Source organism: Nannobrachium achirus (assembly GCF_963921795.1).
Source record: "Nannobrachium achirus genome assembly, chromosome: 12".
In the NCBI taxonomy this organism is placed as follows: domain Eukaryota; kingdom Metazoa; phylum Chordata; class Actinopteri; order Myctophiformes; family Myctophidae; genus Nannobrachium; species Nannobrachium achirus.
Genome location: NC_137832.1, coordinates 29,689,892 through 29,704,007, shown reverse-complemented (window position 1 = coordinate 29,704,007; position 14,116 = coordinate 29,689,892). Strand labels below are relative to the sequence as shown.

General features: G+C 39.9%; 1 protein-coding gene across 1 annotated transcript; it reads right to left on the bottom strand.

Moving 5' to 3' along the window:
- Positions 1 to 1,292: 1,292 nt before the first annotated feature.
- Positions 1,293 to 12,681, bottom strand: abcb9 (ATP-binding cassette, sub-family B (MDR/TAP), member 9; the record flags this gene model as incomplete). Its single annotated transcript, XM_080738559.1, has 12 exons — positions 1,293 to 1,613; positions 4,585 to 4,721; positions 5,885 to 6,044; positions 6,721 to 6,894; positions 7,802 to 7,990; positions 8,286 to 8,414; positions 9,361 to 9,558; positions 9,816 to 10,021; positions 10,401 to 10,531; positions 10,847 to 10,961; positions 11,796 to 11,898; positions 12,091 to 12,681. 12 exons carry the CDS (start codon positions 12,679 to 12,681, stop codon positions 1,293 to 1,295), a joined length of 2,454 nt encoding a protein of 817 aa, XP_080594685.1.
- Positions 12,682 to 14,116: the final 1,435 nt, after the last annotated feature.

The window sequence follows — 14,116 nt, the reverse complement described above, 5'->3', positions numbered from 1 at the left end:
CTTCCGTCTGACAGCTGACTGAGCTTCCTCTCACCGGAAACTGGTTACAGGTCTAGATTGGAGGAGGAGGGGCCTCGTTCTGCGTCACCAGGCCAGGGGCAGTACCTGTGGAAAGCCTGGTTTGGAAAACCCTATGGGAAAACCAGGGCTGCTTTGTTCTGGACAACTTGTAATTTTTGTATTTCTTTGTCTTTTTTTTTCTTTTCTTATTATTTCAGTTGATGAGTTCAAATGTAATTGGTAGGTTACGGAATAGGAAGAAAAGGGAAATGGAATGAAACACACACAAAAAAAAGCATTGTTGTAATACTGTAAGAATTGGTTTATGTCAGCAGCGACCCCCACCATTTATGAATTACATGCAGACACATAGGGCCTAAACCACAACCAAATGAAAGTCCTCCTTACCAAGACACTACAGCCATGGGCCATTACATTAGTATACCAGAAAAGGCACATTTCTTCAATATGTATTAATTCCAGTTCTTATATGGCAAGACATTATACATTTCATGACCCTTAACTATTAAAGGTGCATTTCTGTAAAGGTTTAACTTTGGTTCAAGCATCAACATTACTACTGTGAAATTAAAGTGTCTCAAACAACAATGGCAATACCCAGTAGGCTATGTACCATTGTCTCACACCATAGTTTTTCCTACCATTGAAAATGCATTGAAAAGCGTATGTTGCTCTGTCCGGAGAGGTAAATATGTGAAAAGGACATTCATTGTGTGCTGGCTGTTTTCTCAGGTTCATGATATTGTTGAGCCGTGCACCTTGAGACTTTTGTTAATAATAATAATAACAATGAATTGCATTTTTATAGCGCTTTTCCAATTGCTCAAAGCGCTTTACAATGGTTCATTCATTCATACAGTACATCTGTTAAATCTGGAGTGTTGCAGGCATTCTGCTTTGCAGTGCTTTCTACCATTGCAAATGCCACATACTTGGTCTAGATGTTCTAGAGTGCAGAAGCCTATAACTTAGCAGTCAAGGCAATATACAGTATTGTTTTTCCTCCATCCCCTGATTCTCTACATGCAAAGAATAACAAATAGCAGCACATATTGGTTATCTTTTCTACAGTGCTCCGGCTTCAGATCCCATTGGTTGCCAGGCAGGGCACTGCATTAACTTATCTGTCCTCTTCTCAAAAACAAAAAGAGAGAAAGACAGGATAAGTATCAGGCCTGGACTACTATTTCTGCAGTTCATCAGTGCATGATGATTTCCATTAAGAGTCAGCTATCACAGGATATCTAATAGTGGTTTATTTGTTTTGTTCCTCAATATCCAGCATTGCAATCAGCCTCGCTGGCACTGCTGCTGCTTTGTCTCCGCCGCTGCCTTCCCCCCTCAGACTTCCAAGGAGGGGGCTTTTCAACGGGGTTGAGGACCTCAGCCCCTGTCTCGATGCCCAGGACCTGCCTCTGCACCAGCTTGCAGTAAAGGCCGCCACTGGCCATGAGGTGACTGTGTGTCCCTTGCTCCGCCACGCGGCCTCGGTCAATCACAATAATGTTGTCAGCCTTCTCCACGGTGCTCAATCGATGGGCAATTATTAGCACTGTGTGTTTTCCAACGATGTTATTAAGAGCCTGTTGGACCTGGGGGTGGAAAAGAGACACAAATACAACAATTCAACATTGTCTGGTAGGGGTAGGGCTGTCACGATTATGACATTTTACATGACGATTAATTGTCACTCAAATTATTGCGATTAACGATTTAATTGTGTTTTTGACGTTGACAATTACATTTCTGTTTGGCTTTTAGGCTTTGAAGTTGCACATGGCAATTATGACACATAAACTAAATATACAAAGGAATTACTGACATATTTGACAGCTTTATACTTAAAAAAGAACATTGATGCGACGCGTTGTGAGCTTGTAGATCTGCTATTTCCACTACTTTTGACTTTTCTTTAAATATATGAACATTTTTCAACATGGAAACGATTATGACGATTATGAAAAATAATCACGATTATTTAAAAAAAAATCACGATTAGAGGATTATGTCATAATTGTGACAGCCCTGAATACAACAATTCAACATTGTCTGGTAGGGGCTTCACAAAACAGAAGAACAGAAAAAAAGAACTTGCGATGTTGACAGAAAATTCACGTCTGCCAGTGTGGGCCTGCAAGCACAGATAAACTGCTTAGGCTGTTATCGTGATGAATTACTGGCATGTTGGTACCAGTTGTATGAGTATGACATTGTCTTTTCTGCTTAATTTAGCCAACCAGATAAACTGTCTATCTATATCCAAACAGAAAAACATAATGTTCCATGCACTAAAAAACAGCAACTATATGTGTGTGTGTGTGTGTGTGTGTGTGTGTGTGTGTGTGTGTGTGTGTGTGTGTGTGTGTGTGTGTGTGTGTGTGTGTGTGCGTGCGTGCGTGCGTGCGTGCGTGCGTGTTTCTGTCTATATATAAGTTCTTCTGTTGGGATATACAGTATATTTGTTCCTATTGTTCGTAGAGTGCCAGATGTTATTATTCACTGTACAATTTTGCACTCAATTGAGAACCTGGTTGTTTTTCCTGCTACAGATTGAACTGGTTGAACATTTATTACCATGCTAAACACGAATATAATATATTTAGTCTGTCACTGTCTTTTACAGCATAATTGTAATGTTAGATCAGTGTTTCTCAACCTTTTCAGGCCGTGAACTCCCCCAAGATAATCAGATTTGAACTGGGGACCTCCCATGCTGATAAGGATTAGGAATTGTAGTTCATGCATGAAATGCTGTTTGACTCAGTTCCACGGATAAATATTGTGGAAAATATCCCTTAGCTTGTAGATTGGCTATTTTCACACACACACACACACACACACACACACACACACACACACACACACACACACACACACACACACACACACACACACACACACACACACACAAATTTGAAAAATTGTATTTCTATTATTTGACAATTTGGCCAATGTTTGACCAGTTTTTATAGTATAGTTTGTTGATTCATTTTGATGCAGAAATGGACTTGTTATAAAGATCTTAAAAGTCCTTAAATGGTCACTTCACTGGGGGGACCCTAGAGGTTAATTAACTCACAGGTTGAAAACCACTGCGTTGCATGACCAGAATGCTGCTGTATATTAATAGCTACTGAACCACCACTGTCAAGTTCAAAGTTGACAACAAGAGGAGTTGCTCAAACTGATGAGCTAACACTACTAAGGGTGTCTAACAGTAAACAGCACAACATAAAACTTCAAATGCATATACGGTACATAGTCATCTAAAAACATACCGGTAGGTCTAACAGTAGAATAACCAAAACATGTAATAAATAATCTGTATATCGAAGCTATACACACTATAGGATGCCAGGTCAACAATGACCTGGCATCAGTCTATATAACATGCTATCTAAATTACATTTTAGTCTTTGCATAAGCCTGTGTGGTCGTAGAGGCTAGTGTAAGTTTACCTGTACTCTTTTTAAAAGTAAGTTGTGTTATGAGTCCTTGCTCAACCTGCACCATTTTAATGTATTTATTTAACTTATTTATATTTACTTTATATCTAACCAGTGATAGGCAAAAATGAGGATTGGACACTAGATGCACAGCAATCTTTACTGAGGTTTGGGCATCATTGTACATGTCATTGTTGGTATATCCTATGTGATCTTTGTGGCTCGTTGCAAACTGGTAAAAAATGTATTAAATGTAAATTTGTAACAATAATACAAATATAAAAATACAAATGTGTGTATCTAGTACAGTAGCCTATTTAATAATGATGAATTATCTTAAAATACTATTTATTTATTTTTATACCTAGATTTGTATACCTTCATTTCATCATCTGACAGGCAGCAATCTCAGTCTATTTCAAACTGCACCTAATTCCACTCTACCTTTGTAGCTATTTGAGATTTGAGATCCATTATTTTATAGAGTAGAAGATATGGAAAGAATCTAAAATAGTTTATTTGTGGTTAAAAGTTGTTGCGCTGTTTGTCCACTAGGGAGTACTACTCCCATCTTGTGGACAAACAATGCAACTGTAGGGGCCATAGCTATATTTAGTATAATGCTAACCACAACATAAGTTTTAATAAAAAAATAAACTTGTTAAAATAGAATAATGCTTAAGTCTATTATTCTGTAGGAAAGATGCACAGCTGTTAAGTAAAGGCTGAATGAATGAAAGAAAGTTAGAAAAGTTAGCCGTGTTACTTTAAAGGTAGAGTATATGTATGTAGTGGATTATGTTGATATGATATGTATTTTTGATTTAAATAAAACGTTCTTTGTTAAAAGGTTAAAGTTCTATATTGTGATAGTAGCTATAGTGTGTTTGTTCAGTAATGGGTCAAAATAATCTTTTTTGTTTTGCACAACAACAGAACAAGAATTTCTGTTATAGCATACTGTAGAACCAGAAAAGAATACTGTATGCATTATGTCTAATGATTCATATGATATGAAGTACTGTTCAGTCTCCTATGGGAAAGCACAGTTCAATACAATATGCAGCTAATGTGTTGTATGTATTGTTTTACTCAGTTGCTGCCGTAGTTCACTTACAATGTGTTCACTTTCTGCATCAAGGGCACTGGTGGCTTCATCCAGAATGAGAACACGTGGATTACGGATGAGTGCTCGTGCAATGGCCACCCTTTGCTTTTGGCCCCCTGAGAGCTGGGTTCCCTTCTCTCCCACACCTGACAGAAAGGTAGACAGAAATGTAATTCATTTCATTTCATTTTGTTTCGCACCTGGTAGTGTATCACAGTACAATACAAATCCTATCAGAGGATAGTAATTCATTTAATCTACAGTACTATACCCATGGGCAAAAAGGAGCAGGAAGAATACATTCGTATTAATACCTGCCCCCTATTCAACTTATATATAAAATATATATACTTTTGAGCAACTTTGAGTACCTAGAAAAGGGTATATAAATCGTATGTATAATTATTATTATTATATCTTGATGATCGGCGCATAAAACCAGTACTTGCAGTAAAATGCTAATTTAAAATGTAAACACAAAATAAAACTACTATCCCCACTTTCTGAACAACATTCAAATAGCTTTTGTAAAGTAACTGTCAGCTTTTGCTTTTTGCCCGAAACATAATTAATACAGTCTGTAGCTTCACTATCTCTTCTTCAAGTTTCAATACTCTCAATATGATAAATAGTCTTCTCTTGTGTGTGGTATGTCTAAAATCGTCTTTATGCATGATTCGTGCCGCTCTCTTCAGTAGTATGTATAATGATTTTATGTTAGTCACATACGTATTCCCCCACACTTAAGCTAACTAAGATATGGTGAGATAAGCAAGCATATTCGCATACTAATGTAATAATAAGATATACACAGCAAAATACTGGGTTCATTTTTACACCCTCAGAGTTAGATTAACATTCAGGATGTTGGTCACTGGTCTATTGCAAAACAAAACATTGCTAAATTAAAAAAAAAAAAAAATCCACAACATGTTTAAGAGTGGGGAATTCATGTGAAATAATGATGGAGGAAATAACCTGCCTTGATGCATTATATTCATAGCTCACTCTCATTGGCAGGTTTCTACTCATCTGTGTTTTTAACCCTACATGTTGTAAATATCACACGTTTGATATTCAACTGGATTGACTCCAATCCAGTTGGTGACGTAGAGATTATATCCGTGAACCTCTCACACTACAGAATGTGATTGTCGGAAGAGGTGAATCAAATCCAAAATTTGATCAATTATCCTCTATCATTGAGCCAGCTTAAATACACATTTTCCATATTTTGTATAGAGACCTAATACAAAAATAATAATCATGAAATGTTTTTCTCTACAAATCAGTCAAGTTTAAAAATTACCTGTCTCGTAACCTTTAGTGAGGTTTGTGATGAAGTCATGAGCATTTGCCTGGGTAGCAGCCTGTACCACAGTGTCCAAGGCAATGTCAGTCAGGCCATAGCTGATGTTCTGTTTAACTGTCCGGGCAAACAGTACAGGCTCCTGACCCACCAAAGACACCTGCAACAACAGACACAGGGAATGATGGCTGGTGAACAAGGAAAGTACTGCTAATTAACTTCTAAACAGACGACTCCCATTATGTATTCTCTGTCCAGGGTACCTGTTCTATTAACTGAAATAAAAAGAATAGAGACATTTGCACATTTCAAGCACTATACACATTTTGCCTATAACGTGATAAATCCAGTTAATCCACAGGAAGTTATGCTGCGTTTCCAGAATACCAGTAACTGCACCGCACCGCCTGCTTGTGCCATCGTTTGCATTTACAAGGACCTGGGCCCTGTGGGGCAGAAATGGGCCAATTTTGGCCCGCTCCCTGAGTGGTCAGTGGCATGCCAAACAGGGGCAAACCGGTGACGTGTAGCTCTGCTTAGCACTGATTGGCTGTGGTCATGATGTTTTGGTAGTCTAAAGTGTGACTCACTGAAATGATGAAATAGCAGGCCTCATAATACGTCTGCCTGGACATGTCTAACAAGTCCAGGCAGCAGCCAGCAAGTACCCTGACAACAGGTACTACACTAGTCTAGTGTATGTAAACATTCATTCATGCATTCATTTTATTTTGCATACTGTACATGCACATGCACTGTGCATGTACAGTATGCAAAATAAAATGAAATAAAATAATTGGGTAGTTTTTTTTTACCGTAACACTTGTACTACTAACCCTGGAGTGGAGGTAATAGTGCTGGTAGATTTGTACAGGCCTTCCATCCAGTAGTACCTGGCCTTGTTGAGGGGGGTAGAAGTTCTCAAGGAGGGCCACACATGAGCTCTTTCCACTGCCTGAGGGCCCCACCAGGGCCGTCACCTCCCCGGGACGCAATGTGAATGATACACCCTGCATTATTACACCATAAGTTAGTTGTAACACTTTTGTTTGGTTATGGTTAAAAGTCTGTTTTAGGGTAAATTCACCTTTTAAATTCAGAATTTATGCGAGACTAAAGGCTTTATCATTAGATACAGTAGGTTATGCAGTTAGGTACTTTATTACAGGCAACAAATGCATTGTTACAGTACCCAGAAAGTATACTAAATGAAAACTATAGGAAATAAATACCATAACAATTTCAATTTAGGTTTTGCTTTCAAATTTAGTGAATCATACATGAACTAACCACATCCTTTCTTCCTTCAGATTATAATTACTGCACTTTTGTGGAAGTGCAGTAATTAATCATGGTTTTAACCAGTGTCAGTCTTCCTTATGTGGATTATGCGGTCGAAACTAACTCACATTTTGCACCTTAATCCCATGTACAACGCACTGACTTTTTTGTGTGTGTTCTCTAGCACAGTATACATCTGCTGCTATGCTCACACACCTTTATATCCTTTGATTGATCTCCTTTTCCCCTTGCCCCCCTAGGATGGAGCTATGCACGAAAACTATTTGCACACACTTTTTTACTTCTGTATACCTGTGATGTGACAATCAAGCTTCTGATTTAAATTCCAACTATATACCAGCTCAATGGCCTTGTGCTGTTCAATACCCCGGCCGGGTCATACCAAATACTATGAAAATGGGACCCAGTGCCTCCCTGATTGGCACAGGTCATCAAGGGTTGCTTGTAGATCACAGCTGGGGGATGTAATTGTACATCAAGCCGTCTCATGCTACAGAAACAGGAGATAGACTCCTGCCCTATGGGCCACATGGCTCTGGAGCCGAGCCATGTGGCCCATTTAATTCAACAAGGCTCCTTAATTCCAACAATTCAACTCTCTCTCCAGCAACAAACCTTCAATATTTCAGTCTCTGGGCGTGTCGGATAGGCAAATGTCACATCCTTGAACTCCACCAGGCCTTTACACGTGTCAGGAGCCTCTTGACCACCAAGCGGATGTTTGGGATTTCTATCCAAATATTCAAAAACCTTCTCGGCTGCACCCACTCCCTGCATGAGACCCGTGTAGACAGATGATATGCTCTGGAAGATATGTCAAGCATAGGGGACAAGAGGATCTGATTAATTCATAAAACTACTATTCATAACATAATAACTGTGTTAACCCTAAACTCTCTCCTCCACTCTCTCCCTCTGAGCTATTGCTCTGCCTCAGTAAGAATGCCTCAGTAAGAAAGAAAGAAAGAAAGAAAGAAAGAAAGAAAGAAAGAAAGAAAGAAAGAAAGAAAGGAAGGAAGGGAGGATGGGAGGAAGGGAGGATGGGAGGATAGAAAGAAGGCTATAAAAGGACGTGGTGGACCTATAGCAGAAAGCATACCTCTAGACATTCTCCCATCTCCAGCTCATAGATGACAAACGCTATCAAGGTCCCACCGCTCATCTGACCAGTCACCACTAGATGGCCACCATAATAGAGTATGGCAATTTGAAGAGCAAGTTCTGAGATCTGTTAAACACAGGCAAATATTATTAATATTCATGTTACCCAAATCACATAGACATAATTAACCAAATATTACTATAATTATGCCATTAGAGAAAACTAAGACTCCTCAAAAAAGGAGATCCAGGCAACAAGCCATATTGCTTGCAATGTGAGTAATCCAGGATTCAAAGCTTATTCTACTTTACAATGACTGTAAAGCCCTTTGCACACAGGCGCGTTTATCCGCACGGATAAAACGGACAATTTCATTTATTCTAAAGAAAACAATGATTCTCTACGACCTCATGCACACCGGATCCGAATTAGCCGTGCGACGAGTGGCTGCGGCCGTGCGTTTTTCTCTCGATCGAAACTCAATTCGATTCGTGCGTCTTGTCGCATGCGGTAAAAAACTCATCACTCCTTTTATGACTCCTTTTGGGATCCGCAGTGCCGATTCCGCACAGCATTGCACACCAAATCCAATGCGTTTTATTCATGCAGCAAACGAAAAAAACGCAACTGTCCTGTGTGCAAAGGGCTTAAGTCACTCTGTTTAAGAGCGTTATCTAAGTCAGTGGTTCTCAACCTGGGTCCCCAAAATATTTTGGGGGGTCCCCAGATGATTAACTTAATGTGCAACATTGTTTTCTCACTCAACAGTAAACAAACCAACATAAAGTTTAAGCGTATAGAGGGTTTATGCACATTTCTAAAGTGACAATTTAAGGACTTTTTAATACCTCTAAAATAAAAGAAATCACATTGGCCAAATTGTCAAATATTAGTGACAGAAATTGTGAAAATAGCCGATCTACATGCTCACAACGCCTCGCAACGTGTTATACAAAATGTAAAGCCTCAATTCTTATAACTCCAAGTCAGGGTGGGGGGGTCCCCAGTTAAAATGACCGCCCTGAAAAGGTTGAGAACCACTGATCTAAGTGACAATGTCAAATGTACCTACACAACTAGACCACACATAGCAGGCATAGGCCAGGGCTTGCTTCTTGTTGAGACGGAACATAACCATGAGCCTGTCATAATAGGAATCTGCCTCCTCCTCTTCACTGGCAAAGCTCCGTACTGTTGTCATGGCTGAGATGGTCTCCTCAGCCACCTTGTTGGCCTCGGCCAGGGCTGTCTGCACTTCTTTAGTCAGCCTCTGGAAGAAAACATGTTTAGTTGAATTTAGGATCAGTAAATGAGAGAAAATGACACCGACCAGACTTGACTTGGAGAGTTGGGGGTTTCAGAAAGCAAAGATAAACCAACCCATTTAAAAATCTCCTAAAACACACAATTTCTACCCAATTGTATGGTTTCTTTCTTATTCACAAAATTGTCACTACACTTTTTAACTTTAAGTCCTGTATCTTTACTGCACTTAGATTAGAAAGTGGTTCTGTTTCAGACACCTACCTTGTAGTATTCCCCGTAGACCTTGGAGACAATGCCAATGAAAGGGAAGCCCATTATGGTGACCAGCGTGAGCCTCCAGGACAAGCCAAACATAAAAATAAAGAAGCCAATTCCCTTCACCATGCTTCTTAGGAGGATGTTGACGTTCTGGGAGATGAGGTCACTCACCTGGGTGGTGTCAGCAGTCAAACGAGACGTGATGTCACCTGTGTTGATAGGAGAAAAAAGTGTTATTATGGCGTGGCACCTATGGGGCAAGGCAAGCCATCTAGAAGAGCATTTTGTGTGACCGTGTGACTGTCTGTGTCCGCGGCTTATCATAGTTTTATCATAGTTTTATGAATCACTTGATGGCTGGATGGTCACAAACATATCAATCTAGGAACCCATCGACCAAAAACAGAAAAACAGTGCCCTCTGCTGTTGTTTACAAACATAGAGAATGAATAAATACTGTAAATGAATGTACATAATCTGAACAGAAGAAAAGGATACATTAAATGACGGTAATAGATTTGTGAATGATTGAATTAATGAGGGACAAACAGACAGTTAGGGATTTAATGCCTACCATCACCACATTACCTGTATGGTTAGCATCAAAGAACCCAATCTCCTGCTTCATCAGACATCTGAATAAGTCGTTACGGAGTTTCAGATTTAGTCTGGCAAACGTCAAAGAGAAGACTCCTCCACGCACCCCCATTGCAAGAGAACTAATAAGAGGGCAAAATATTGTTATAAAACATTCATACACTCAAAGCTGGAATGTTAATTTAACTCTAAAGGCCCATTCTCACTAATTTAAAAAAAATCTGACACAGATAAAAGAAATATCTGAGGCAGATATTTTTTTTATCTGTATCTACCATCCACTTTGAATGGAAAAATATCTGGAGAAAGAGAGTTTTTTATCTGTTATCTGGCCCAGTGGGAATGGGCCTTTAAAGTGTAAAAGATTGACCTGGACTAGGACTGTTGCCAAATCAGATATGGATGAGATTTATGAAAGAAAATCCCCATATACTTACCTACATAAGGCTAGTACTGCCAGTATGACTAAGGGCTTGACGAAGTACTCCATTTTCTGGTGAACCACTATGCCATCTATGGCCTTGCCTGTGTAATAAGGTATGAAGGCCTCACCTATGATGTGATGAGAGACATTATAGCAAAATCATACAAATGTTTTGGAAAAACATACCATGGGTACAACGCTATACAGTAAACACATCAGTGTTAATTTAACCCTTAAAGTGTAACAAATACACCCAAATGTACCCGTTTAGGCTCTCAGAGTTCAATTAACACTGAGTACTATACTGTGGTTAAAATAAATTGTTTAATTGATTAAGAAATCTACAATTCTAGGTTTTATACAAGGAAGGTTCTTGATTAATCGCTTTTCTAATTGAGAAACAATTGTTTTGATCTGAGGCATTGCAACCATTAAGTGCAATAATACAGTAATGACTGTATGACTCATGAGTAATGAGTCAAAAGTAGGTAACCGGAATGCTCGCTTTATAAAACACTCGCCCTAATCTTTTTTTTCCGCCGACAAGCTAGTTAAAAACTAACTTTAAAGTGGCACTGGTGATGACTCACCTGCATGCATACTGTATGTCTCATTCAATCCAATGTTGTAAACCTGTCTAATTAGTTACCATCTACCAATTGACCCATTCAGCAGTCACATATCCGTCACTGACGGGTGGAAACCTTACAAGTATATCCAAAACCGTTCCTTTTTATTATTATTCTAAAAACGTGTTAAAGTAGTGAAAATAGACAATCTACAAGCACACAACGCCTCATGGTGCGAGGCGTTGTGTGCTTGTAGATCTGCTGTTTTCACTAGATTTGTGCAACAGTCTTGTATGATGAAGTAGGGCTTTACTTTACGAAAAAATCTACACATTTGAAACTTGGAGATACAAGGTTTCTGCCTGACAGTGACGATATGTGAATGATACTCACAAACAGCAGAGATGAGGAGGAAGACGAAGGCCACAAACAGGAGGCCTGCATCATGGCTGCAATATTTCAGCAAGCGACCCAGTGTGGCTCCTGAGTGAGTCTCCTGTTTCCTTGTCCTTTGATTGATTGAGTATTTTATTAGACAAAAGTGGAGAACAGAAGAAGTATAGTCAATACATTAAAATAATGTAGTACAGTACAAGTACAGTTAAACACCCTGCCTAAAAGGAGCATCCCAAATAAGTCCTTTTACTGTCTTTTTTTACGTCGGGAGTCCTTGGTATTCAACTCATACTGACCTCTTCCTCCTCCTCCGCCCACCACCACCACCCCCTCCTGTGTCTTCTAAAACCTCTTCTTCAGTATCTTCATCACGCTTGGTGGTCTCCACCAGGCTCTCTGTGTCACTGCAGCACCCTCTTCCTTCCCCATCATCACCACTGTCAATGACAGAGCTGTCCTCCTTCTTCCCCAAGAGCCTCCAGGGCAACATGGTACCCAGGGAGGACACACAGGTCCAGGAGAACAGGCAGAGGAACCAGGGCTGCTGCTGGAGAAGATTCTCGTGCTCGCTCAGCATCAGCAGCTTGACCAGAGCATAGGTGACGATGACCAGACAGATGAGGAGGATGACAGTGGACAGGTTCGTCACCCTCCGTGGACCATCCTCCCTGTTCCACCCCACCCCGAGGACAGCACCCAGGAGCAGGGATGCTCGCACCAACACAGTCCCCCACAGGTCCAGCAGCGATCTGAGCACGTCAAAGTTCTGGACGTCCTCGGTGAATATGGCGAAATGTGATACACGTGTATACAGGAGTGTGGTAACAACGACATCCATGAGGATGTACAGCGACGCGCAGCTTAAAGCTAACTTGACACCCATTGTGAGGTAGCTGTTGTGGATTTGATTGATAACTTAAATATAATATAAAGTACAAATATAGTAAGCAGCCTAACCTAAATGTACAGTCGCGTGTTTACAGGGTCTCGTTGCACTCTCCTACCGTAGAGTGCGTAGACACTGAAGTTTTCTCCTCTCCTCTCAGATCTCAAGAGCATCCAGAGATCAGAGATGTTCATGTGACGTCGGGACCGAGCGCATGAATGCCCTCTAAAAATAAACTTGATTCTTCTAGTCGTGAGGATGTCATCCTTGATCCAGTGTTGGTTCAGCAGTTCAGGTGCAGTTTACAGTAGAGGTAGTTACGGAAGCGGCCGGCAGACGGTCGTCAGTGGCTCCTCCCACTCAGAGTATGGATTGGGGGTGTGTTCAAAGGATACAGTGTTACCTAACAGTAACCAGTGGTGTAAAAAAGTACTCGCATTTCTTAATAAAAGTATCAATACTGCAATGTAGAAATATAGGCTACTCTACTCTCAGGGATTCAAAATGTACTTGAGTAGAAGTGCAAAAGCATTGGCATCAAAATGTACTTCAATGTAAGTCAGGGATTCAACATTTACTTGAGTAAAAGTACAAAAGTATTGGCCTCAAAATGTACTTCAATGTACCAAAATTAAAAGTAGGCTACTCATTGTGCAGAGTGTCCCATTTCAGGTTTTCAAAATCTTTTGAAAAAAGTTGATCTACAAGCTCACAATGTGTTGCATCGAGAGCTTTTAGATCTGGGTTAATGTAGGCCTATGTTATGTAATAGCCTAATAATAAAAATCTAAAAAGTTACTAATTAGTTTTCAAATATTAGTAGTGGAGTAAAAGTACCATGTTTGTAGAAGTAAAAGTATTGGAAATTGGAAATACTCAAGTATGTACAAATACCTCAAAACTGTACTTAAGTACAGTAGGCCTACTTGAGTACAATCTACTTAGTTAGCCTACTTTACACCACTGCCAAACAGTAACCCAGTAATCCTCCTCTACTGCATGTGTCAGGTTACACTTTATAACTGGGTTGTGTGCAGTTGGTGCTATGCATTAAAATAAATCCCTAAAAATAAAGTTAAGATTAAAACATGCTACAGTTAAAATAGCCTACTAATAATAGATGTAAAAATGATACAGATAACAAATGTTCAGGGTAGGGATATCAATTTTATTAAATCGGGAGATAATACAGGAATACCTAATACATGTGGACACACTCATCTGCTATAATGAGCCCAAGCAAATCAAAGCAAAACAGTCAAACAAGATTTGGAGGTCAATTTAATTTCATTCATTGAATTTAATTTCAATAATGGTAGCGTTGGAACCGGCTCGCCGCCCCGCACACGATGGTGCCATCGCGGACCCCCGCGGACCCCCAGGGCCGGCGCCAGGCCCCAAAAACCGGGCCTGGGGAGCTCCGGGGACCCCC